This window comes from Drosophila albomicans, chromosome 3 (genome assembly GCF_009650485.2).
Source record: "Drosophila albomicans strain 15112-1751.03 chromosome 3, ASM965048v2, whole genome shotgun sequence".
NCBI classification, from domain to species: Eukaryota; Metazoa; Arthropoda; class Insecta; order Diptera; family Drosophilidae; genus Drosophila; species Drosophila albomicans.
Window position 1 is genome coordinate 46,875,113 of NC_047629.2, and position 27,498 is coordinate 46,902,610.

At 35.0% G+C, this 27,498-nt stretch overlaps 1 protein-coding gene across 15 annotated transcripts in view; it reads left to right on the forward strand.

Moving 5' to 3' along the window:
• Positions 1 to 27,498, forward strand: part of LOC117570654 (hepatic leukemia factor) — a 72,944-nt gene that overhangs the window by 34,320 nt on the left and 11,126 nt on the right. The window contains exons 1-2 of one of the 15 annotated variants that reach the window (XM_052004529.1): positions 10,954 to 11,175; positions 11,734 to 13,372. The exons of 5 other annotated variants lie outside the window; for them this stretch is intronic. In XM_052004529.1, the coding sequence (XP_051860489.1) occupies positions 12,070 to 13,372 (1,303 nt within the window). In that variant the 5' untranslated portion in view covers positions 10,954 to 11,175; positions 11,734 to 12,069. Of the gene's footprint in view, positions 1 to 10,950; positions 13,373 to 19,482; positions 19,754 to 20,900; positions 22,118 to 27,498 lie in introns of those variants that run through there. 9 more of the 15 variants (XM_034252428.2, XM_052004530.1, XM_052004533.1 and 6 more) reach the window with 9 other exon arrangements.

A 27,498-nucleotide genomic window follows, 5' to 3' on the forward strand; every position in this document is an offset into this window, starting at 1 on the left:
GTATTTATTCTATTCAAAATATACCATGGAGTGCAAAATATACTAGATTATTCGCCATAAGTATTTCTTAAATAACTTCTACAATTTTTATCTGATCTTAATCAAATGTAGAGGAATTTAAAATAATATAGTTATTAATGTATGTACCAAAAATATTTGAAGGTGGGAATAGGCTTTGCAAAAATTTGAACCAAACTTGAGTATTCTCCCAAAAAAAAAAAACACTGTATGGTTAGAATTTATTTATTTATGGTTCTATATGCACCATATATTGCTGTATTTCTAAAAATGTTAAATAAAATAAAAGTGAGAAATGATTTTTATGAAATAATAATGATATCAGAAATTAAAAGTAAACAAAGCCAAACAATTTTTTTTATTATTCCTAAAGTTTCAAATAAATTACGAACATAAAATGATTATAAATAAAAATGATGTTGGAAATTAAAACTAAACAAAGCCGAAATCCATTAGATGCCTCATTAATTTATGGTTTTATTGAAATGCATCAAGTCATTCAATCACAATTAAAGTTGATGTACACAGCTAGAAGATACCCGTACTTTCTGCCATACAAATTTGAATGCACATTTCGAGCTGCCCTTCGGCTAGACTTGAAAGATGACTTATTCTTAATTAACACTCGCAACAACGACAACAACAACAATAATAATAACAAATACAACTGATACAACAACAATAATTTCAGACCATAAAGCACAATAACAATAACAATAAGCAGCTCAATTAACGCCAGTCAGAGACATGAACATCAACAGACAACAGACAAATAGTTGATGGACTGAAAGGGGGAGGTAATGGGGGAAGGGAAGCGAAGGGAAGGGGAAGGGGTAGTGCATTCATAAAGCATAGAAAATTACTAGTTTGAAGTAGTTTCACATGCGAATGGCGCTGTGGCAATTAGAAAAAAAGGCGGTTACATCATTTTGGGGCAGCTTGCCGATTGTTGTTGTTGTTGGGTTAATTTCCATGTAGAACGGAAACAAAAAAAAAAAAAAAAACAAAATACAAAATTGAGAGAGAATCATCCATCGAGTAGACTTTGTTTGTCATCTGTAATTATATGTATTGCAAGTAAAAATAAGTTTGAACATATTTCACATATTTTCAGTTTCAATTTGTGAAACTTAAAACTTTGCCTTTGCCTTTGATTTTATATTTATTTATGTTTTAGTCTGAAGATTTGCCTTGGGTACTACGGACAAGTAATACTTATAGATGTTTTTACACTCACACACACACACACACATTTTTAGAACTGTCAACGACAAGTGTCGCGAATATTTTGTGTCGCCAAGTGTCGGAAAATTAGTGAAAATACACGCATAATTCACGTACTTGTTCGACACAAGAACTTGGAAATATTTGCGGTTATATAGTATATGCATAATACTAAATATAGTATATACCAAGAGAAAAATTGAGATCTTTTAAATATTTCGGGTGCTTAAATGTTATTAGCGAAAACTAATTTCACTTGGCACTTTTAACAAATAACTTGAAAATTATTTTCGACAAAAAATAGGAATTAACACTGAAGAATGTTATAGTTGTATTGACTGTCATAGACCCTTTACTTTGAAATCTTTTATCGTTGAAATAATTATGGAAAAAGGAAATGTTATTGCATAGTAATTTATGTGTATTAGACAAAATCTAGTACTAAATTTATGATTTTTTCTCATTGATGCACTTTTAACAAATACCTCGAAAAAAAAAATAATAATAGGGACTTATAAATAAGAATATTGCAGTTATATAGACTGTAATATAGCCTTTACTTTGGAAATGTGTATCGTTAAAATAAATAAAATAAAAGTAATGGAAAAATGAAATTTTATTTAAGAATATCTATGCATACTTTATGTGTGCTTGACAAACAAAAAAACTCTTTTTTTTTAATAAAGGGTCTTACAAATATATCTAGTAACAAATTAATGACTTTTCGCTTATGTACTTCAAATGTTTTAACTTACTTCTTTAACAAATAAATTGAAAATAATTTGGAAATCAGAATTTTACAGTAATATTGACTCTAATCGACCTTTTGCTTAGAAATTTTGTATTATTTATTATAAAAATTAAAAAAAAAAAATATTAAGAAAGAATGTATTTTATATCAGCTCAGCTCTTGATGTTAGTTTACTATATATTCTTATTTCGACAAGCTAATTAGACCCTGTTTTCTTTTTGTAAAACTAAAGGGTCTAAAAAATGTTTGTTTTAAGTAATAGTCTTTTTCACCCCGTTCCAAAAAATATACATATTAAAAAATAATATATTCTTTTGGATATATATACTTTATATTTTAATTTCGACAAACTAGTTAGACCCTTTTTTTCTCTTTGAAAATCTAAAGGGTCTAAAAAATGTTTGTTTTTAATAAAAGTCTTTTTTCACTACTTCAAAAATATAGCCTAAGATATCAATTGAATATTTTTCTTTTCCGTTTTAACAAATAACTTTAAAATAATTTGTCAACAAATATTAATTTAAAACAAAATCAAGTTTTCTTTCTCACTGTGTACAAATTAGTGAATTTCCTAGTTGGCAATCGAATATTTCAGTCGCTATAAATCATAGGCAATAATTCCAAATACGCAAGCAAAAGATAAAAAGAAACCGAACATTTGCTTTTATCACTCTCTCTCTCGCTCTCGCTCTCTCTGTCGCTCGCTCAGTCAACGTTTTATTGTGATTAACAGGTGCCAAGTTTTGCCGTTTGCTGGACAATCGCATTGCCGTCATAAGGTCAATCTGTAGTTTAAAGTGTTTGTTTTTTTGTCGTTGCTTTGCTGTCTATTGAAGACAATTGTTTAGAATAGGCATACAAAGAGCAAACTAGACAACTAGAAAACCCCCAATTTTCAGCAATTACCTCTCAGTCTGTCACTTTGAGTGTAAATAATGTCAGAGATACCAGTTTGATGAGGATATAACTCAAATGAGAAACCAGACTTTATTCTACTCGAGTTATAGTCGCTTGTGCCGCCCTCTGGCGGTGACAACTGGCAACAAACATTCATTCATTCGCTTTCTCGTTGTCAACTTCTTTCCCTTTCCAACAGCTTGTTATTTTTTTGTGAATGAATCAAAATTTGCATTTATTTATAACGTTACCCAGAATGAAAGACAGACAGAGTGAGAAAAAGAGAGAGAGAGCGCGATAACACACGCACAATTAAGAGGCACATATGTTTTCACTCCAATTAGAATTTGAATGAATTGTACTTTGTATTCATGCTAAGTGGAAAATTTACGTCCGCTTGTTTTCCTCCATTGAGGCTACAATTCTAATCAATCACATTGACAAATTTGTTTAATTAAAATACTGATAAGCGCCAGTATAAGTACCTCAATTTGATCATGAAATATTATAAATTTTTGTATACGCTATTTTTACTACTTTTTAGTTACAAATTTTAGTACTATTTTCAGTGCTCAACTTGCACGCAACACTGTCAAAGCTCTGCCCTAGTGGCGCCCTCTGGCGGCTGTGCGCTGCACTTGCAGCGAAAGCTTTGCTACTTGGTGCTCTCTCGTTGTCGTTTTTACTCTCTCTCTCTCTCTCTCTCTCGTTGACTGTTGCTCACATGCTGTAGGCAGCTTGTCTGGCGCGTCGCTTGCGCATCCCGTTTCCGCTTGTCCCCCTCACCTTGTCGACAATGTTTGCACCGCTGGCTGCAACACGTGCGCAGCGCTTAATAAACGCCCCAGTCACCTCCCCTCCTTGTGACTCCCCTTTCCGCGCTTCCGCCCGTCTTCGACATCTCCGCACTCTTCACTCCCGTTGACCACTCGACACTTGAGCATTGCAATTAATTTCAATTTTTGTTGCCTACGACAACAATTTGCAATGAAATGCTTCGTTCTCGTTGTTTTGGTTGTTTCTCCTTCACCTTCTGCTTCTCGACTTCTGCGTCTCATTCTCGCTCACAGTCACATGTTGGCGCAGTGTGTCGACAAACACACAACACACAGGCACACACAGCACACACACACACATGCCAATGCATATGCACAACGACGTCAGCAAACAACTGTTGCCCTTGCGGTTTCTTTTTGCCATTGTTTTTTTGCTTGTTCTTCGCCATGTCCCGCATCAAATTGCAACTCTCAAGTGAGTGAGTGAGTGAGTGAGTGCTTAATAAGCGAAGTGCAAGAGGTATTTCTAAATGTACCTGGAACTTGCGTGGTAGCAAGGTATGATGATTTAGTGTGGGAGTTGGCAGAAGTAAAATAGTGAAAACTTTGTTGGGTGGAACGGATAAAAAATAGTAAGATTGTTTTTTACTTTCCACTTTTATATTTAATACTGAATTTAATAAAGTTTAATTACCATTTTAAGTTTTTTACAAATAAATATATTATTTTTAATTAATTAATTTTTGTTTGTAGCTGTAAATTAAGAGCTAGACTGTCCGTTTTATAGAGGTGTTCGTTTAGAACACCACTTTATATATTAGAATACATCAATCTCAGAGATTATATACAATACTTCTTATTGAATTAAGCAACGTCTTCTATTTTAATCCAAATAACAGTAATACAAATAAAATAATAATTAAAGTTGTTGAATTTCTTATACCAAATAATATAGAAATGCATAATTTAAAGTATTATAATCCAAATAATAGTAATACAAATATAATAATATATAAAATTGTTGAATTTCTTATACAAAAAATATAGCAATGCTCAATTTAAAGCATTTTTTTCTAAATAATAGTAATAAAAAAATAATAATATATAAAGTGGTCAAATTTCTTATACTAAATATTATAGAAAAGCACAATTAAGTAAAATAATGTAAAATAAATAAAACAAATTTGAATAACATAAATAATAAAAAAATAAAAATGTGTACCAGGTATTTCATGGTCGAGTACACCCCACAAAATTCGGACCTAGTGCACACTTTATTTTGGTAGCCACTTTAATTTTGCACCACATTTATCGTAACGCGCCTCTCTTTTTCATTTATTTACCCACCATAAAACTCTTCCTATCAGATATCAAAAATTATAACGGAACCGGTTGTAGGTAGATAAGTCACCAAATTGTTTTTGCTCTATCTATATATCTAGCATTCGGTATTTCAGCAAAATTCTCGTATCGATGATGGGACTTGTTTCGCATAAAGTTCATACAACTAGTTTTCACATTCATAGACACATATTGCGATATGAATGTTAATGCTAGAATTTCTGGTCGTAAAATAAAAACCAGCACGTGGCGATTTATGAGCCATCTAACGGTATTTGCATAGATTGTCCGTAACGAAATTGTTTTTTTTTTTTTTTTTTTTTTTTTGTCGATTATGACAACTGCGCTCTCGAAATTTGTATTTGAATAGACGAAACCGCAAGTTATGAGCGAACAACAGTTTTAAGCTTCAACAGTTCTTACTTTAAGCTATCTGAAACAGTCTATTTTAAGTTATTTTGCGGTTCCTAATGCGATATTATTTAATTTTTTATAAATAAAGATTTTATTTTTAAGATTACATTTCAAGATTACAAAATTTACGAGAAAAATGCTTCTTAAATCATTTCTTGAACTTAAAAGTTTTAAATACAAAATTTGCGTATACATTTCGTAGATTTGAATTTAAGTAATTCAAGTATAATTAGAATAGCAAAATAAATAAAATGGAAAAACACTTAATACAAAGAAATAATAATTATACATTAAAAAAAAGTTAAATAACTATACTTTCGATATAATTCTTAAATTTTGTAGATCAGGGGTGCTCAAATTCGTCTTATGGCAGTGCGTCTACTAACACAGACACAAGAAAACGTGTACATATGTAGCGGCGCTTTTGTGTTGAGGCGCAGCTGTGCACTGAGAGAAATTACGATTGTATTTTGTGTTTACATCCAGAACTACGAAGCATATTACGCATTTTAATAAATCAAAAGCCAACGCAGACAGAAAAATAAGTTCCAGTGCATGTGTTCGAGGAAAAAACAAAAACAAAATACATTGCGGTCAGCGAAGCGTGACGACGGAAAGAGATGTAAAGGAGAAACAAGCAAAATTGTTTTTGTTTCGCATGCAAATCGAAGCCCATATGCACGGTGCTTATGGGCGCACTACCCATAAGCACAGAGCATCTACAAAAACAAAAGTGCACTCAGTGTATAGGCGTTGAGCACCCCTGTTGTAGATGTTTATTTAGAGCATAATAAAATAGAAGTAAATAAAAATGATAAAGACAGTCTTAACTTTACATTTTGGATAGATCTCTTATACAAAGAATTAAAAAAAAATATTATATAAATATAAAAAGATATTTAAAGCACAAATATGCCATTAGTTTCATGCACTTCCTTACGTTAAATTCAAATTTCTGAAAGTTCTCTTATACATTGAAATTTAAAAAACTATAAATATAAAAATGGAAATTCAAAAATCAAAGAATTTCTATTATTTCAAAGTATTAATTCCATAATTCGTGTACTATTCTTGCATTTTATATCGGACTATCTAATAAAAATAGAAAAAAAAAATACATACAAATTATAGACAATAAAATTTCATACTCACTCAATAAAAAAAAAAAAACATAAAATGTATTAATAACAAAATGCGTTTTATTTTTGCCCCGTGTATTTCGTACTCAAGGAACTCAGATTTCTAGAGCTATTTTCTCTGTTAATTAGACCCTTCAATATTTAACTGTACAGTCAGAATGAGCAAACAGCAAATACAAATCTAATCTATCTGGGTCAACTGGACAATGATTATAATTTGCGGATGGAGGGACAACGCAGAAAAAAAGTTAAACGTTCAAACGTTTTGCAAATTAATTACTTGACAGCAAAGCTTGTTTATGAGCTGCAATGGCCAATCACGTGTTTAGAGTCTAGACTTTACTTAACTTTATATACTTTATGTGCAAGCAGAGCGATCGAAGAGAACTATGCAGCAATTAAGCAGCTGCTTTTCAATTAAACTGCGAACAAAAGTTGTAAAATTGTCGCAAATAAATCGATCGACAGTTAAAGCTCCCTTTGCTCTTTCTCTCTCCATCTCTGTCTCTCTCTGTGTCAAACAATTATTCTGTTTACTTTGTGCAGCAGCTAATAAAGAAAAGGTGGGCGGAAGAGAGGGATAAATAGAGAAACGGAGAGAGAGAGAAGGTTTTATGAGCAAACTTGAATCTTAACGTTTTACGTTTTTTTCTTCGATATACAAATTCATACAAATATTTTTCATCGAGTGCAAGTTTTGTTTTGCATGTGTGAATCACACTCATTGATGCCGCTATTGATGCTGAGTGCGTGTGTGTGCTCGACTGCATTTCCATTGCCTCCAATTTTGCTATTTATAAAACGACAAACAGTCGCCGTCGTCTACTTGTTCTACTGTTGTTCTTGTTGTTTTGTTGTTGCTTCGTTTGTGTTCTCAGAATATTCGCGACGCTCTTCTCCGCTCTCTTTTGCATTTGGCACGTTTGTTTTGTTCTCTCACTATCGTTTGCTCTCGCTCGCTCGCTCGCAACGAGAGCTCATTCATTGCGAGCCAAGCGCCACTCCACAAACGTTTGTGTCGGTGTCTGTGTGTACGTGCTTGTATTTGTGTCTGTGTGTGTATAATCAAAAGTACTCGCACACTAGCACAAAACGGGGGCCGGCGCACGTGGTAGCAAAACGTGATAACACAACAACACAAAAGCCGAACAACTGAAAGCAAAACAAATAGAAAACCTGACAACGACGTCGTCGCAGCTGTTTGTCGCTTCGCTTGCGCTGCCTCGGTCGCAGTTGCTGCCGCCATCGACGTCGACTGCAGCTGCGACGCAGGGCTGCGGCAACAGTTGCCCAGCGCCTGTTGCTCTGATTGGCTCGGCGCCTGCACGAAGCAGCTGCGCCAATGACAGCGAACGCAGTCAACGCAACGGGATCCTTTACGCTCGGCTGCTCGGCAATTGGCAATTGACAGGAAAAAACGTTTCACAGACATTCGGCTGCTGCTGAGGAAATGCAAACAAATTAAACCCGAGATGCGAGAACACGACTTGTTGCCGTGTGTTCGCTGTGGGTTTAAAATAAACGCATCACGGGGCGTATGCTTGATGTCGTTTTGTGTTGATGCGTTTCAATTGAAAGGGAGGTGTGTGCGGGCGGAGGGGGGAGGAAAGTAGTTAAGCCGGTCACAAGCGTAATCTGAGGACAGGGCAGAGTTCAGATTTGTTTTGTTTGCTTTGCTTGTTTAAAAATAGCCAGCTATTTTTTTTAAGGCGACGTATTTCACATTATTGCCTAGTGTGATTTGATTATCAAAAAAAAAAAAAAAAAAACTATTTAGAGCTTACTCAATTAGCGACAAAATTTAGATGCTAATCAAAGTATTAAACTGTTGTCATCACTCCATTTTATGTCAACTTTATATTTATTTTCAAAGTTCTTTTTAAATTTCATTCTTCAAAATTTTTATTTATCAAAAATAAATAGTTTCAATGTCTAAATTATTCAAAATTTTGTTATTAATATAAAAAGTACAAACTTTCAATAATTAAATTATTACAAATTTTGTATTTAATATAAAAAGTCAAAATTTTCAATAATTAATTTTGATTAAAATTTTTATATTTTTTTAAATACAAATTTTGCATAAAATTTGAATTTTATGTTTCAATATTTACATTTTATTTGGAATTCCATTTTGGACATCTACTTGAATACACATTTTTTATACATTATAAATATATATTCGATGTTTGAGTTTTTTTTATTAAACTAAAATTGTATTCTATAAAGAAAAAAAAAACAATTATTATATTTTTGTTTTTAAGATTATTAAAATGTTTTTTTTCGGTGTAATAAAATTTTATTTTTCAAAAAACTAAGCAACTCATTTTTATTTTAAAGATTTTTAATTTGTTTTTTTTTTTTTTTGTGTGTTATAAGAGTTTTTTTATTGCAAAGTTTTTTAATTTGTTTTTTTTTTTTTTTTTTGTTTCGTGCCATTGTATTTATGGTCAAAAAACTAAGAAACTTTTTGAAAAGTTACATATTTAGTTTAAAGTATTTAATTTTAATTATTACTAAGATTTTTAAATTGTGTTTTTTTTTCGTTGAATAAAAGTTTTATTTATTGCAAATAATTTATTTTTATTTCAAAGATTTTTAACTTTTTTCTTGCTTGCAATAAAATTATATTTATTGCAAAAAACTCTTTTAAAAATTAAATTTTATTTTCAAATATTTTACAATTGTTTTTTTCATTCTTATATTTTTATTTTATTTTGCAGAAAAGAACAAACAACTTTTTGAAAATTATTTTTTTGTAATATTTTAAAAAATATTGTTTTGAATATTGCCAAGTTCAATAGCAGAAGGAAAAAACAGCAAACAACAATAGGAAAATTCCAAATCATTGTCGTTTTGCTAGGAATTATGTGCAGTTAATTAATTTTTACAGTCGGTAATTGCCGCAAAGTTGTTTGATTCACGTTTTGTGGCCTGTGTTTGTCGTGTTTCTCTCCCTCTTCTCAGTTCAGAAGGTTGTCAAGAGCAACAACAAACAGATTGGTCTGCAGGCGAAGAAGAAGAAAGAGATTTCCATAGACATCGAATAATTACGCATACGTCACGTGTTGCAAGCAGAATTAATTGGCAACTGCTCTGCTGCAGCAAAGTTTGTCATCGATACTTTAATCAGTTTTTGCAGGAAACGGAAGATTCAATTCACAGAGTTGGGGGCATCTCATCTTTGTCTCTGCTAACTGTAACTAGGGAGAACATCGCATCAAATTCGCACAACAAGAAAAATAAATAAATAAAGCTTGCATAGTAGGATATTTTTTGTACTTTAGTTGTAGTTGTAGTTGTATTTGTAGCTGTAAGTATGCCGAATGCAATGTACATTCAACGTGCCAAACGTCGTTGCTGTCTCTCACTCTTAGCAACGTATGTGTGTGTGAGTGTGTGTAGAGACATATGTGTGTGTGTGTGTGTGTCGCCCCGGTGTGTTCACAACACGTGCTTAGAACGTCGCTAGACGCTTTGGGCTTTGGGTCATACTCGGAATCCGCGTGACTTTGTCGCTGCTGCCGACGTCGACGTCGCTGCTCGCTGCTCGCAGTCGCTGCTTTGTCGCTCGCTGAATTTTTCATTAGCTACAAAACTGCGCAGTCAACGTTTGTTGCTGCTTGCATACGAGTATCTCTCTCACTCTCTGTACTTTTTTTTTTGCTATTTATTATTTGCTTTTTATTTATGGTTGCATTCTGTAAATAGTTTTCAAGTCATAATTGCACTTTAGTTTAGAAGCCACAACAAATTCTTCTTCGCCACTTATGCAACCCTTTTTTGGTTAGAATTTTAATTTACTTGCAGAAAATTGCAATTTTCGCTGTCTGGCTGTCAGACTTTATCGCCTCCTTCTCCTCCTCCGCCTCACTCGCTTAGTAGGTGTTTTTTTTTATTTGCAGTCGCTGCAGCGCTGACTGCGCAGCTGACGTTGACAGCGGGCAGCGTTGAGTGCGCTCAGGCTGAGGCTCAACTGTGGCCGGCATTCGGTCGCATCGCGTTCTCATGTCAAAATCGTTTCGTGTCTCGTTGTCGTCGTCTTTATCGTCGTTCGTCAATTGCGCGTGCGATTCTAACGTGAAAAACTGTGTGAAAAACATTTTGGAAAAATCCAAATCATATGCTAAAGATAGTTAACTATCGCAAAAGCAGTGGGAAAAAGTTTATATCAAAGTGGAATATCTAAAATAAAAAATTAAATTTAAATATATAAAAAATTAAAAAAAAAGTGTTTATATCTTTTTGCCTAAGCAGTTAACAAAGTAGTTGGCTATTCGATATACGACATACGTTTTACGATATACGTTTTACGATATTGGGTGTAGCAAAAAATTAAAAAAGTGTTTGTGCTTTTTTGCCTAAGCAGCTAACAAAGTAGTTGGCTAAACGATATACGATATACGTTTTACGATATACGATATTGAGTGTGGCCGCCACACTAAAAATGCAAGCAGCATCGCCAAAGTTACGGATCTAATTTCAATCAGTTTAAATTTTATTTTATACTTATTACAAAACCAAACTCAAAATCTTCACAACAAAAAAATACCACACTGAAGATCATCAACAAAAATATCTAGAATTTAAAAATATCATCAACGAATAGGAAAAGGTATTGCAAAAAAAAAGAGAGGTGGAAAATGATATGATATATAATATTTTATAATTGATTTCGCAACTAGTAAAATGTTTTCGTTTTTGTTTTTTTTGTATAATTGCCTTTGTAAATCCCTTTGATGAGTCAGCGCACTTTGTGCTAGTAAATTCTCTAAGAAAGAGAGAAATGATTAAAATACTAATTGAATCAAGTGCAAATAAATAAAATAATAGAAAGCAAAGAAAATGATTAAGAAATATGTATAGAAACAATGCCTTTTCTTATTCCTTATCGCCCCACAACCAAAGAATGAAAATAGAAAAAAACACACAACTCATCGGCAACAAAAAGCAAAACTAACATTCATTCTAATACTTATTCCAAGTCACATCGAAATAACAAGCTCTCATCTTTATCGTAACACTATCATCAACTATTGTGATTGTGATCATTTTGTTATTATCATCAATCCCAATCATTCGTCATTCGTCATTCGCTAGTCTCCTTATCAATATAAAAAAAAAACCAATTGAATCATGCACTCGACTAATCGCCACATTTTCAAAATGAAAGCAACATATTTCTAGTTATGTGCAGCTCCAAAAACGATAATTAATCGATTCATAAACACAAAACAGTTCACAAATTGAAAGCGAAACCAGTGTTTGAAAACGACGAGTGTTCCGGCCAGTGCTAGTTAATTTGAAAATGCGCACAACTTTAAGACGCTGCTCAAAGTATCTTCGGCTGTGCAGCAAATACAATCACGCCAATCACAAGGACGTGGCCACCTAAACAACAAAGGAAAAATCTTTTTAAATCATCGATAACAAACCCAGTGATAACGACCGAAAACTAGAATTTGATTTGCACCTCAACCAGTGTTGGAAAACAGTCGACGGCAACAAAATGTCTTCCGATGCGAATTCATGCGCCAGTTTCTTTGCCCAGGAGCATGCGAATGCAACGCTGACACAATACTTTCAGCAACTCAACTCGCAGGTGGCAGCAGCAGCAGCTGTTGCCAACAACAACAATAACAACAGCAACCAAAACAGTGGCAACAGCAGCTCGAGGAACAGCTCGAGTGGCAACGGCAACAACAGCAGGAGCAGCAGCGGTGGCAACAGCGACAGCGGCAACGACGGCAGCATGTCGGGCTCAACAACAACCACGCTGGACAACCATCGCAGCAGCGTCAGCAGCAATGACTCTGGCAAGAGCAGCAACAATGGATCTTCAGCTGCTGCTGCTGCAGCGGCAGCCAATGCATGGAACTTGCAACAGCAGCAGACAGCAGCGCTGCATCATCATCAGCATCAGCAACAACAGCAGCAGCAACAGCATGCGCAACAGCAACAGCAATTGCAACAGCAGCATGCACAGCAGCAACATGCAGCGGCTGTTGCTGCCGCACAGCAGCAATTGCAGCAACATCACTCACATCACGCGCAGCAACAACAACAACAGCAGCAGCAGCAGCAACATGCTCAGCAACAACATCATACACATGGCCACAATCCGCATTTGCATCCACATCATCCCCACCAGCAACAGCAACAGCAACAACAACAGCAGCAGCAGCAACATCAACAACAACAGCAACATTTGCATCAGCAACAGCAACCACAACAGCAACAGCAGCAACAACATCACGCCGCTCAATTGGCTCACACATTGTCATCGGCTGCCGTGGTTGCTGCTGCTGCTGCCAACAACAACACCAACACTCATTCGATCTTTGGCACTGGGAATTTCCACTACAAGACGAACAATTCCTGGACGTTGCCGACGTTGAGCTACCAGCGCATTTATCAGGACAATCCCAGCTACCATCAGCGCAACAGTTTCATGGACTCGACTCAAGGCAGCGCGGCAGCAGCCAATGCGGCGGCAGCCACTGCGGCTGCTGCTGCTGCAGCTGCGGCGGCAGCCACAACGAACAGCAACAACAATTCGGTTGTTGCTGCGGGCAACAATGCAAATAACAACAACAACAACAATGCTGTCTCAAATGCCAACAACAACTCAAGCAACAATAACAACAACAGCAGCAGCAACAACAACAACAACAACTCGGGCAACAACAACAACAACAGCAACGTCTCCTCAGTGCAACATGTGGCAAATGCTGTGGCAGCTGCAGTAATTGCAAGCGAGCATCACAATCATTTGAACAACCTGAAAGCGCGCTTTCAGCCATCGAGTTCAGGTGGGCAATAAAAACAACAAATAGATCAATAAATTAGTCGACTCGATAATATTCTAGGCAAATATTTACTCAGCTGATCGCTTAGCCAATAAATATAGTACGATCTTCAGCTCTAACTAAGTTTCCTTGTCAGAAATTAATGAAAATGCGTATTTGAAAATTTGAAATAAAAAAAATATATAAACAATTTAATATTATCCCTTTATAAGATGGCTTTGAAATAGCGCATTGGAAAAATACTTTGAAATTTTTAAACAAATTCTGAATTCAATTTTTGAACCAAGAAAAAAAAAAGAATAATAATATTATCCCTTGCTACGACAATATTCAAGCAGTCCACTGAAAGAAAACTTTGAAATTCCATAATATTTTGAACAAAATAATGATCTTTAATACTAAAGAATCAAAATCCTTAAAAACTGATTTTTGCATTGTCATTATTATGCAGTATTTTTGTTATTCTATTAAAAAACAAATCGAAATACTATACAAAAATGTTTATCATTGGAAAAATCTGCTTTTTAAACAATATCACTTGAATAGATTATATCTCTATTCTAATTCTTGAATCAAAAAGGAAGCTTAAACATTTTAAAGGGCAAATAGAAATACAAAGAATAAAATCTGTCTATTATATGAGAAAAGTGTTTTTTCGATCTCAACGATCTCAGCCTTCTTTTAAAGAATTATAAAAATATACAAAATTCTTTAAAACAAATTGTTTTTGATGTTGAAAAAAAAAAATATGTTATCAAATAAGATTTTAAGCATTGATTATTTTTTCTTTTGTAATAGTATCCACCCTTTTCACAGCTTCCCTTTATCGTTTAATTTTTAATATATTTTAAATCTATTAACAGAATTTGGTTGCAATCAGATAAAAATAGAAAAGTTATTTATAATTTTGGTATATATTTTGCAATCCGAGTTATTTTGCGCTCCATAGTATATTTTGAATTTAATACAATACTAAATATACCAAATATAGTCTTCGGTATTTTGTTCGGTATATCAATTTGGTGTATTTTAAAATTAATACCGCACTGTTTAGCTGTTGGGTTATTTGTATTATATTTTCAGTATATTAATTTGGTATATTTTAAAATAAATACTGCACTATTTAGCTTTTGTTCTGAATGGGTAGCGGGTATCTCAAAGTTGAGCACACTCGACTGTAGTTTTCTTACTTGTTGTTCTTAGTATCATTCAGATTGATGTTTTCTCGCCGTGTAATATTGTCCATATATCACGCTATTTGCTGCTTCCCTTCTTCCGTTTTGCGCATTCCGTTTTGTCCCTTGGTTCGTTGCTGATATCATCAGAAAGTCAAATCCGTTGTCGCTGTGGGAACTTTGAGTAAAATGTCAGAAAGCGAAGCGCGCAGCTCACACACGTGAGCTCAGCTGTGCTGACGTCTTTGCTCACTCACACACATGCATTCTCTCAATTGCAAGCATTGTGAGTGTGTGTGTGTGTTTTGAGCTTGCAATTGAACATTCGTTTTTGGCGTCATTCAGCCTATCGCAATAAAAACGTAATTAATATGCGACGACGCTTTTTTTCTTTTCTGTTTTTGTTGCGCCAAAGTTCGCCAAGCTTTGCATGTTAAAGTTTGCACTCGAAAGTTTCGAGTGTGCTTTTTTTTCTGTCTCTGTCTCTGTTTTTGTCGACTGATAAGTTACGACCTACGCCAAAAGAGAACAATAACAATAACAATAATGATTATTATTATTTTTATTATAGTTGTAATTAAGATAATATTCTCTCGATGCATGCAAATTGCCCCGTTCAATATAGACGGAAAATTTTTGAGTGACAACTTGTGAAATTTATATATTGTAACAGCGATAATTAACTATAAATTATCACATCTACTTAGGAACAAGATTGAGGTTAAGTTCGACATTTCGCAAAAAAAAAAAAAACAAATAGTGCACACTTTTTGCATGTAAATTGCCATTTCACAGACGATTTTGTATTGGAAAATTATTTGACAAGTTGTGAAAATTGCAATTTGCATAAATTAACTGGCAAATACCGATACGCCTTCTTAACCGGAGATTGAGATTGAGGTTAAGTTCGTCAATAGGTCAAATGGCACATTTGGATGAAGTTTGCAATGCAGCCTGCAGCTCATTAGCCTAAAAGACCAATTGACAAAATTGGCAACCATATTCACATCGTATTCACATCACATTCACATCACATCACACATATAGAGCCTTTGACCCTTCCAAATGGACCTCTGCCACCATTTTGATCCATTTTTATGGCCGCGAACTGACCTCGCTGCGCCTTTTGTGGCATCCATTCATTTGATTAGCTTTATGGCTGGGCTAAAAATCTGAAAAAGCTGAAAAAGTGAATGGGAACAGCGAATCTCTACGTGCACATTTCAGAAATTAGATTGATGAGTTTGAGTAAATTATACAAAATTATGCTTATGAAATGAATATTGAAAATGAGCCACTGACAAAGTTTGTACACAGAGAAAAAATCGCAGAGGTGTTATTTTATAGATAATTCTGAATTTTCTTAACTCAAGAATGAACATTTAGAGTTTCTTTCTAAAAATATAATTTCACGTATTCATGTTTTAAAATTAATTCTTCGAAATGGATTTTCTATGTTCGGCTATAAAAATACGTCATCCTTGTAATCACTAAATTTTTTAATTCGGAATTAAAAATTTTGTTTAATTTTCTATATTGAAAATTCGTTGCACACAGAGAAAAATATAAACGATGTCGAAATGTTGATAATTATGAATTTTCTTAGCTCAAGGATGAAAATTTTTAATTTCATTATTCAAATTTAAAAAGAATGTGTTCATTTTTATTCTAAGCCCCATTATGAAAATACTTTATTCTTTTAATTAGCAAATTATCCAATTGTTAAAATTCAAATTTAGTTTTAAATTCTACATTTTAACAAATCTTTGAAAAAAATGAAACAAATTTATAGTTTAAACTGGATTTTCTTAACTTCATTATAAAAATGCGTTTTTCTAAAAAATCTAAAAAAAAAAAAAAATTAGTTCATTTTTTTTTAATTTATACTTTGAACAGGATTTATGAATATTTTTTATTCTTTTAAACACTAAATTCTTAAATGTGGAATACTTTGAACATTATTTGCAAAATACTTCATTTTTTAATCTTTAAGTTTAAATTTTCGGACATAAAGTTTAGTTTCATATTCTATATTTTGACAACTCTAAAAAAAAAATAATGTGTTAATTTTTTAAAATGTATACTTTAAACAGGACTTATAAAGATATTTCATTCTTTTAAAAACTAAATTCTTAAATGTGGAATACTTTGATATTTGCAAAATACTTCATTTTGTAATCGTTAAGTTCTCAATTTCGAAGTTAAAATTGAATTTCATATTCTATATTTATAAAAATCTAAAAAAATATTATAAATTCATACCTTTCAAATACTTTGTACCTATTTTTTGCGAATTAAATTGAACTCAATGAATAATTAAACATCATTTTGTGCATGCATCTGGTGTTAGATCAGATATGGTATGTGGCACACCTCTTTAGATCTCATCCCTATAATATTGTAATGTATTACAAACTGCATTGTGGGCAGTTCCCATCTGCTGTAGCTGCTGCATTTTTAGCTGTGGCCCACACACAGACAGTTTAGTTTGTAGCTGATGCTCATCACATCAACTGAATCAACTGCTTCCGCTATTTCCGCATCTCCCTTCAACGGCCCTGACAGCAGACATTTCAGTGTCACATTCACATTCACATTCACGTTTACATTTTTACATTTCTCTCCCCCTTTTATTTTGTTGTTGCTTGCATGCAATTTGTAGGCGTTCTTTTCGTTTCTACGATGCTTGCACCCAAAAACGCGCTTGATACGATATACGATGTTACGATATACGAATTACGATACACAATGCGATACGATACGCTGTTGGTTTCGGTTTCGTTGCTTTGGTGAAATTTCGTCAAGTTTATTGCAAACAATCGAATTCATTTTATTCGCTGCACCGCTTAAAATTAATTTATGTGTTTTACAGTTGTTTTTTCTCTCAGTTTATTTTTTGTGGTTTGCTTTTATTTCGGCTTGCAGTGAAAATTGCTAAAATGACCTTTTAAAGGCAGCCAGGCAACAGGCCTTTCTTCCATGTTGGCGTCGATGTGTGGGCAGCAGGGGAAAGCTGCAACTGTAGCTGTGGCTGTGACTGCAGCTGAAGCTCAAGCTCAACCTGAAACGAATGCACCATGGGGTGGCCCACAGTTGTAGCTAGGGTTGCCAAGTTTTGGTTTGTCAGGAAATAAAATAAATTTACATATCAAAGGAAAATTGAAAGAGTACTTTTTAAATACATTTATATATTATTATTTTTTTATTTAATTTAATTAAAATTTAAGTTGATAAGAAGCTAGGATTTTTTTAGGATATTAGATTCTATATTTACTTTTAACATTTTATGCTATAATCAGTATATATTAAACTTATACAATTTATTTATTTACAATATTTGATCTGCATATATCTGTATATAATATATCAAATATGATATTTTTTAACTTCCCCAAAATTTTCCCTTCTTTACATTTATGGAAAAGTAAAAACTGAATATCTTTTATGAAACTCAATTTTTGATCAGACTATCTACAACAATATTTTGCATACTTTATATTTGTTGAGCACTAAAAACTGAATGTATTTTATAAAATTTAATTTTTGATCAGTTTAATATATGACATTTTCTACCTACAACAATATTTTGCATACTTTTTATTTTTGGAACTGTAAAAACTGAATATTTTTTATAATACATACATTTTTATCAGTTTAATTTGTGATATTTTCTATCTGCAAAAATATTTTATATCTGTTTAACAGTTAATAACAAAAACTGTATAAAATAGAGAACAAATTCTGTAATTCGGTTTTAGCAGTATGCCTGGCAACCCTACTCACAGTCACTGTCAATGCCAGTGGCAATGGAAGAAATGGGGAAATGGGTTTTTTTTAGTTTAGCAACGTCCAGAGAAGGGGGAGTCGAGGGTTATCGCTGTGGGTGGTCTATATGGCAATTACCCTAATTGTCATTTGCCATACTACATATGTACATAGATATATTTTTGCCATTCACCGCATTCGCAAAATTTGAATTGTCGCTGACTGTGTTATTAATTGAAACATTTTGATTTTCGTCTCTTTGCAGGTAAGCATCTCGACCACGAACACCTTCATGTGGCACACTCGTCTTGGGTTTGTGTTGAATGTTAGTTTTGTTTGTCACTTATTTTGTATTCGTCGAGTGCGTTGGGTCCCAAAACGTGACTGAGGACTGCATGCGCACTCGTATTTGCTGGTAAGCTGCTTCTCTTATCATTGCGCCATTGCGACGACCGCAGCAATGAGTGAGTTAGTATAAGTGTGAGTGAGTCAAAAGCGCACTCAAAACATTGCATGCAAAAGCTTTTTTTGATTTAAGTAAGCAAACAGTAAGTCGCTCAAAATAAACGCAGTCGACGCTAGCGTCGCTGTTGCCGTCGTCGCTGGCGTATGGAAAATCTAAAACCAAGCGACGCTTCCGCATGCAGTGGTTGGCGTCGACAGCGGCAGCGACAGTGACAGCGCTGCTCGTGGCTCACACGAAGCGTAGCGACGACAGCTTTTTCACACTCACGAACTTTAGCGCAGGCTGTGCGAAAGAAAGTGAATAGTGGAATGCGCAAAAAAACAAAAAAAAAAACAAAGCTGAAATGTGAAAGAGCCAAAGGCACAGGCAAATTGAGAGGCAGAGCGAAAGAGAAAGAGAGCACATCGCATGCGAGAGAGCGAGAGCGGCTGACGCAGGCGTTGTTGTGGCTGTGACGCTGTCGCTGTCGCTACCTCTGCTGCTGTTGCTGCCTTATGCTTTCGGTTTCAAGTTTGGCTTTGACGCTGGCTGCGCAGTCGCCGTCACTTTTTGGCTTTGGCGCTTTCTGCGTGGGGCTTTTGTTTTTGTTGTTTTTACTTTTTTTCTGTTTTTTTTGGAGCTGATCTGAGCTGCGTTGCAAGAGGCGCACGACGCGCGCGTTCACTCAACGTTTGCAGTCCGGCGGCACCGGTTCGGTTCACGGCTCCACAACCACACAGCGAATAAGCCCACGAAAGCGAGCCCCAAAGTCCCCAAAAAATAAAAAATATATATATATATGTATATGTATATAGAGACTGCCCCCCCTTCGTACTAAAATTAAAAGAGCGGCGCGTGTCAACGTCGCGGCTGCTTTCGAATTCGAATTTCGTGCGAACTTGTGAACTTTCGTTTTCGGCGGCAGCAGCAACAACAACAACTACAACAACAACAAGTTAGCAGAAGGACGTCTTTGGATTGTGTTAAATGTATAAATTGGTGTGTTGCAAATACGAAATGAAATTAAAAGTTGCCTAGCAGTGAAGTGTAAAAAAAGAGATCTCAACAACAGGCAAGAGAAAACTTTGAAAATATATGCGTATAAATATATAAAATATGCTCTCACAGTGATGATGAATACATAAAGTGCATAAAAAAATTTGCTAAAAATACGAAAAGGCAAAATAGCGAAATAATATTAATCGAAAAATTCCACAGTTTATAAAAAACAAAATAAAACCTGAAAATCACACAAAATCGAAATCATGTCAACTAGTTTAGCACATAAATAAATATATTTTATATGTGTGTATATAGTACATTCATATTGTGTGTATATATACATACATATGTATTTACTAAATCAACAAGAAATTAACATCAACAACAGAAAAGAAATAGAAATAGCAATAGCAATAGAAAGAAAGAATGAAACAACAACAAAGACAATAGCAAGCAGACAAAAGTGCGCCCAACAACAAACCGAATCCGAATCTGAATCCGACCATCCACAATCGACAGTCCGCAATCCGCAGTCCACACTGCCCACGATCCACAACAATTCGCAATCCACACACACTCGCAAATAGCAAAACAGCAAGCAAAAAAAAAAAAAAAAAGCGCATAGCAAAATTGTTGTTGTTGCTGCCTAATTCAAGGTCAAACTTTTCTCATTCAAACGACGCGACGCGACTTTGACGTTGACGACAACCGAGAAAGACAACAACAACAACAACAACGACGACGACGACAACCGAGAACCCCTTTAAAACCCAATCGCAGTGGAACGAAGCGAAGTACGCGAACTAGTTGACAACAACTACAACTACAACTACAGTGACAACTACAACTACAAACAGCAGCACAACAAAACGAACGCACACAAAATAATAGAAAAAAAGAGGCAGAGCGCAAAAAGCAAAACAAAAACAAAACAACAAAAGGCAGGTGAACAGAGGCGACAGAGGCAAAAGGCAGAAAAGCAAAAGTTCTAGAGGCGCACTCTCTCTGTCTCTCTCTTCCGCTCTTTCTCAAAGCTGTGCTTGCCTAGTTGTTGTAGTTGTTGCTTAGAGAGCAGCAATTAGAACGCAGGCTTTGCGAAACTTTGTTGCTATTTCTTTCTTTCGTTTTCCGTTTCTTAATTGTTGTAATTAATCGAAGCAGCCGCAGCAGCTACACAGACGGCAGCAGCAATGTGTCAACAACTGAACAGCTAACAATAACAACAACAACAATAATAAATTAAATAAAATATAGACAAATAATTCTCACATTGAAAGCGACCAATATAAAACAAATTTGTGCGCTCAGCAATGAGAATGGACTATCAAATGCCACCGCCAGCATTGGCCTTGCAACAACAACAGCAACAACATCAACAGCAGCAGCAACAACAACAATCACACAATGCAGCACTGCAACATCAGCAAAATCAGTTGCAAATGTTGCAGCAGCAGCAGCAACATCAGCAGCAACAACAACAACAAATGCTGGGCAACATGTCGCAAGCGACAACGTTGCCACCACTGAGCAGCTTGCCGCTGCAGGTGGTGCACAACTTGCCACACCTGCTGGCCGGGAATGGCAACAACAGCAACAATAACAGTAGCAACAACAACAACAACAATACGAATCTCAATGGCAACAACGTTGGTGTGGTTGCATGCAACAACAACAACAACAACAATAGCCAGGCTAGTAATAATTTATTGCGCAACTCGATGCAACATCAGCTGCTCAGCAATCTGAGCAACAACAGCAATGGCAATAATGTTGCCGCTGGCAATGGATCGCATGTTGCAAACGGAGCATTGCCGCCGCCCACGCAACTGCTGCAACATCACTTGCAACACTTGGCGCATGTCAATGTCAATGCAGCAGCCGCTGTGGTTGCCGTTGCCGCCAACAATCTCAGCAACAATCTGCAGCACAGCAACAACGGCAACAACAGCGCTGCCAACAACAACAACAACAGCGCCAACAACAACAACAACACGATTCTCAACCACAACAATCTCAACATTATCATCAACAATCACACCAACAACAACAACAGCAGCAACAGCAACAACAACAACAACAACAACAATCCAGCAACACCAAATGCGAATCTGGCAACAGCCACGCCCACTGTGAACAGCGCCGCCTCTGCGGTGGCACAGCAGCAACAGGCGCATGAGAACAGTTTGGTCAACAGCCTGGTGGGCGTCATCAACGGCAACAGCAACAACAGTAACAACAACAACAACAACAATACCAGCAACAACGCCAACAGCAACAACGCCAACAATGGCGATGACAACAATCGCTGGACGCAGTTTCAGGTGCAACAGCTGTGGAAGCAACATGCCAACTATTTGAACGGTATGAATTATGTTTACGCCCGCCAGCAACTGTTGCTGCCGCCAGGCAACTTGCAACTTGTTGCTGACAGCGACGAGCAACACTGCCGCGGGACTTGGGGCTTACTTTTGATTAATAATTTCAGCTACTGTTCACAAAATTACTACAATACTTCTTGAAAATATTGCTCAGTGCAAAAAACTCAGTATAAAAAATATACTGTATTTCATTAAATGATTTTCTAGTTGTTCTTAAACTTCCCTTTATTGTTTATTCCGTTGATATTCTTAGCTACAGCAATTTGCTGCAAATCTACTAAAACATATACGCATATAATACTCAGTATATTCAATATACCATCATGATTTCTACATTTCTTGCCACTTTTGCACTTTTTATACTATTTTGTTTACAATTTTAATTACTCTGTTGATCAACAGTAACTGTTGCTGGTGCTTAGCATTGCTTGTTGGAACTTTTCTTAAAAATGCCACACATCAAGTGAATCTTAGTATATTAAATATACCAAGTTTCTTAATTACTACATTTCTTACTGTTTTTTTTACATCCTGTTCAACAATCCTAGCTGGGACTCTTTTAAAAAGTGCTACTCAATGAATAAAACTCAAAAACTCAGTATATTAAATATACTAAATTTCTTAATTAGTACATTTCTTGCTGTTTTTTTTACATCCTGTTCAATAATCCTTGCTGGGACTCCCCTTGAAAGTGCTACGCAATAAATAAAACTCAAAAACTTAGTATATTAAATATATATTAAATTTCATAGTCACTAAGTTTTGTTGCTGTTTTTTCACTTCCTGTCCAACAATCCTAACTGGAACTCCTTTTATAAGTGCTGCGCAGTGAAATTCAGTATATTAAATATACTAAAATTCTTGCTGTTTTTCCACTTTTTGTTCTTTCTTTTGGACAATTTTATTTACAGTATTGATCAACAGCAACTGTTGCTGGTGCTTAACATTCGTTGCTGAAACTTTTCTTAAAAGTGCTACACAACAAGTTAAACTCAGTATATTAAATATACTAAAATTCTTAATAGCTGTTTTTCACTTCCGGTCTAACAATCCTTGTTGGAACTCTTGTTAAAAGTGTTACCGATACTTGTAAGAGAAAATTAGTATATTAAATATACTAAAATTCTTAATAACTACGATCTTTGAACAATTTTAGTTACATTTCTCTTGTTAACTTGTTGTCACCAAGCAACATTGCTTGAGAACCTCTTTCACTTTAAGCCCACCTTGAGCTAAGGTGCTAATAATTCTTTCTCTGCACTTGTTGTTCTTGCATTTTCCTCTTTTAACCACAAATTGATTGCACGCTCGACTAATTTGCGACAAGCGTTGACCCTGATTGTGTGTCATCAGCTTAAATCGATTGCAGCTCAGACTTAAATAAGGGTTTTCTTTTCTTTTTGAGGCATATGACAAGCTGCTCTATGGGTTCATTTCCCCGTTTTCCATTCGCCGTCTGCCGTTTGCCATTTGCCATTTCCGCGTGAGGTTCAAGTTCCCCGCAAAAAGACAAGAGTCAAGAGGCTCAACTTTCAACTGCACCAGAAAACCTTTTGGCTCTGGCTGCCCTGACTCTGCGGCAATTTACAATCACTTTTGCTTTCAGTTTTTTTCAGATTTTTTCGGTGTCTCTACAAGGGCCGAAAGAGCCAACTTCAGCTTCAACTTCAACTTCAACTTGTTGGCCCGCGACATTTTCAGACAACTTTCGTTTCGTTTCGGTCGGGGTGCTTTCCACATGCAGCAGCAAAAAAAGAGCCAACTTTTGTTTTATTTACTTAACAAAAGTGAAAAAAAAAAAATATATATATATATACAAAGTCTTTGCCTCGGGTCCAGTTTTGACTAAGCCTCAACGAACCTTTTGTGCTTGGCCATTTTTTCGTTATCACACAACTTTTATCTCAACTCGCGCGCGTTCTCCGCTTCGAATTCGTTTTCGAGTTCGAGTTTATGGCCAAGATAAAAGGCCGGCTTTTACAGCCTAACAGCGAACACACACAATAAACCAGCAGCCACAAAAGGGCAATTTTGGCACTCACTCCCCTCTTCTCTCTTCTGTCTTCCCCTCTTCTCTCTCTTTCCCCTCTCTTTGGCTCTATCAAAGCGTGTGACATTGCCGCATAATTAATATATGTCCAGCTACCAACAACGACAGCGACAATAAAAGACGGTAACAATATCAAAACTCATTTGACTCGACCGAAAATGCGTTTTTACTTTCATTGAGCGACGCCAACGGCGCAGTCAACGTTAACGTTAACGCTTCGCGACGTCGACTGCGACTGCGACGTCGACTGCTCTGCTCGGCGGCTAAGCAACATCACAAAAATTAACTTTCACTTTTTCGGCAGTTTTTAAATTCATTTCTTTCTTTTTTTTTCGGTTTTTGATATTTTTGTGGCATTTTGGTCTTTTTTTTTTTTGTTTTGGCTCTTGGCAACGAATTTTGTCTGTTGCCGTTGTTGTTGTTGTTGTTGCTGGTGGTGCTTCTTCTTTTGGGAAATACTCGTATAATTTCATCCATACCAAAAATGTACAATTTATTTCGAAAGTTTTCAACATTGACAATTCGCTCAGCTTGGAATTTCTAATACATTGAAATGAAATATATATTTTAAATTTATGACGACCTTAAATATTAATTATATTGCAAAAATTTCTATAAAATTTAAATAAAACATATTCAATAATTTATGAATTTCTTTAACCTCTTTAGTGATGTATTCCAAAAGTCGAATATTAGGAAGAGATTTATTTATTTACGCAAAAATTTGAAATATACTCAACAAAATGTTTATAGTTTTTATGTGGAATTTAAAAACATGTGAGGATTAACAAAAAGTATTATTTATTTTTGCAAAAACATCTTAAATTTGTAAATTATTTAAATATATAATAATTTTGGCACTCTTCCAATTTAAAACAAGTAAGAAAGTTACAGTTGAGTGTGCTCGACTGTGAGATACCCGCTACCCATTTTGAATAAAAGCAAAATATTGCGGTATTTTTTTCAAAATATACCAAAAATGCAAAAATACTAAAAATATACCAAATGGTATTTTTGTTATATCGATATAGTACCACATTCAAAATATACCATAGACGGCATAATATACCAGATTGTCCGCCAAAGCAACTAAGACCCCTAGTAAGTAGGCGTTTTTGCTCATACAAAAGTATTTTTTTTAATAACTTCCACAATTTTTATCTGATCGCAACCAAATTTTCAGGAATCATAACTACTATAGTAGTTATTATATATACCAAAATTCGCAACTCTAGCTTTAAAATTACGCTTGTTATTCGATTTTTTTGATTTGCGGGGGCGGAAGTGGGCGTGGCAAAAATTTGAAACAAACTTGATCTGCGTGCAAACATAACAAATGCTGTCGAAAAAAAATTATAGCTCTATCTCTTATAGTCTCTGAGATCTAGGTGTTCATACGGACGGACGGACAGACACACAGACACACAGACACACAGACGGACAGACGGACATGGCTATATCGTCTCGGCTGTTGACGCTGATCAAGAATATATATACTTTATAGGGTCGGAGATGCCTCCTTCTACCTGTTACATACATTTCCTGCCGGCACAAAGTTATAATACCCTTCTACCCTATGGGTAGCGGGTATAAACATGATATTTAAATTTGTCATAAATTTGAGAGTATTCAATTATTAAAGATGTGAAATTTCTGATTTTACTTTATTAAAAAAGCCGAAAAATATATAAAAATTGTTTCTAAGTTCATGTTGAAAGTTTATCATAAATTTCTAGTTTGATACAATCACAAAACTTATTTTCTAGTTGATAAAGTTAAACCACAAATGATGATATGAAGTTTGTTTGCAAGATTAAATAACTCAAAATTTAAAAGAGATTTTCTCCAATTTGTACAAAAAATATTGAACTTCATTTATACTTCTGATCTTGCTTAACTTAAAAACTTGTTTCACATATTTCTCCAAAACTTTTAGTACGAGCTCTGACTATTAAATAGAAAAGTCTAAGTTTGATCTTGTTAAATTTTTTAAGCTTGCATCACAATAGCTTAAATTCTTACAGCGTTTCCTTCTCAATCTCCACATCAAGATAGAAAAGTTTTTAAAATTTAAGAGTTATACTAAATTTATGAGTTATGTTGAGAATGTCTTGAATTATTACAAAATATATCAGAGTAAACATCAGAGTCAACATCAAAATGGGAAAGTTATTATTATTATATATTATGCCAAATATATCTGATTTAACTTAAACGCTTCCTTCACACTAAAGGAAAGCTGTCTTTCATTTTTGAGTGATCTTTAAAATCTCTTTCATTTTTATATAATATTATATACGAGTATCTCACAACCTTATCATCCAAATATAAAAGTATTTATTACTTTTTAAGTAATCTTCACAAATTCTTGAATTTTTACAAAATTTAACTGATCTAACTTTGTAGCTTACTTCACACCCTCTACATCAAAATAGGAAAGTTATTAACATTACATATTATGTCAAAAATATGTGATTTATCTATAACGTTTCCTTCACACCTTCAACATCGAAATAGGAAAGTTTTCTAATAAATTTGTACACAAATATTTTGTGCCAATTATTGAGTGTCTGATCTTGTTTAGCTTCCTACTCTTTAAAGCTGCGGGGCAAACTTTCGTCATAACTGGCCAACTAACTTAAGTTTTAACAGTAAGCTAAGCGTAGCAATTTCCTGACTCTCGAAACTTCATCAGCTCAGCTGAAGCCATTAATCAATTTGCCAGTCAATCAGTCAGTCATTTATGTTGTGAGTTGAGTTGAGCTTTTGCTCATCGTTTTGAAGAGAGCTCGAAGTGTATTCTGTTATCGCTTAAATTTGAAATTGAAGTCACAGTGTTAGCTGACTTCCTTTCGTGCTGTTGGCTGCACAAAACTTAAAACGTAAAACGTTTATCCGCATAATTTGTGCATGACAATAACAAAGACAAATTGGCAGGCGTGTTGCACACTCACCCAGATATCGCAGCCCAAATTGCAACGTAATACAGTTACTTCAACGTCTTGAAGCTGCTGCACTGATTGCTGTTGTCCAGGGGCAACAGCAGCAGCAACAGCAACCACAACAGCAGCAACTCGTGTTGCGCAATCGACGCAACAAACGTGCAAAATGCGACATCGTTTAGCTGGGAAACCGTTCGTTGGTTCACTCGTTTGCTGGGGCTAAAATATCAGTGAAAGTGGCGCGCCGCACCACGCGGCGTATGAGCAATCTTTTAATTGTTACTCTGTTTCACACGTCGTCGCGCCTGTCGTTTTGCCAAAGACCAGAAGCTCAATTCACGTTGTTGTTGTTGTTGTATTGATTTGCTGTCC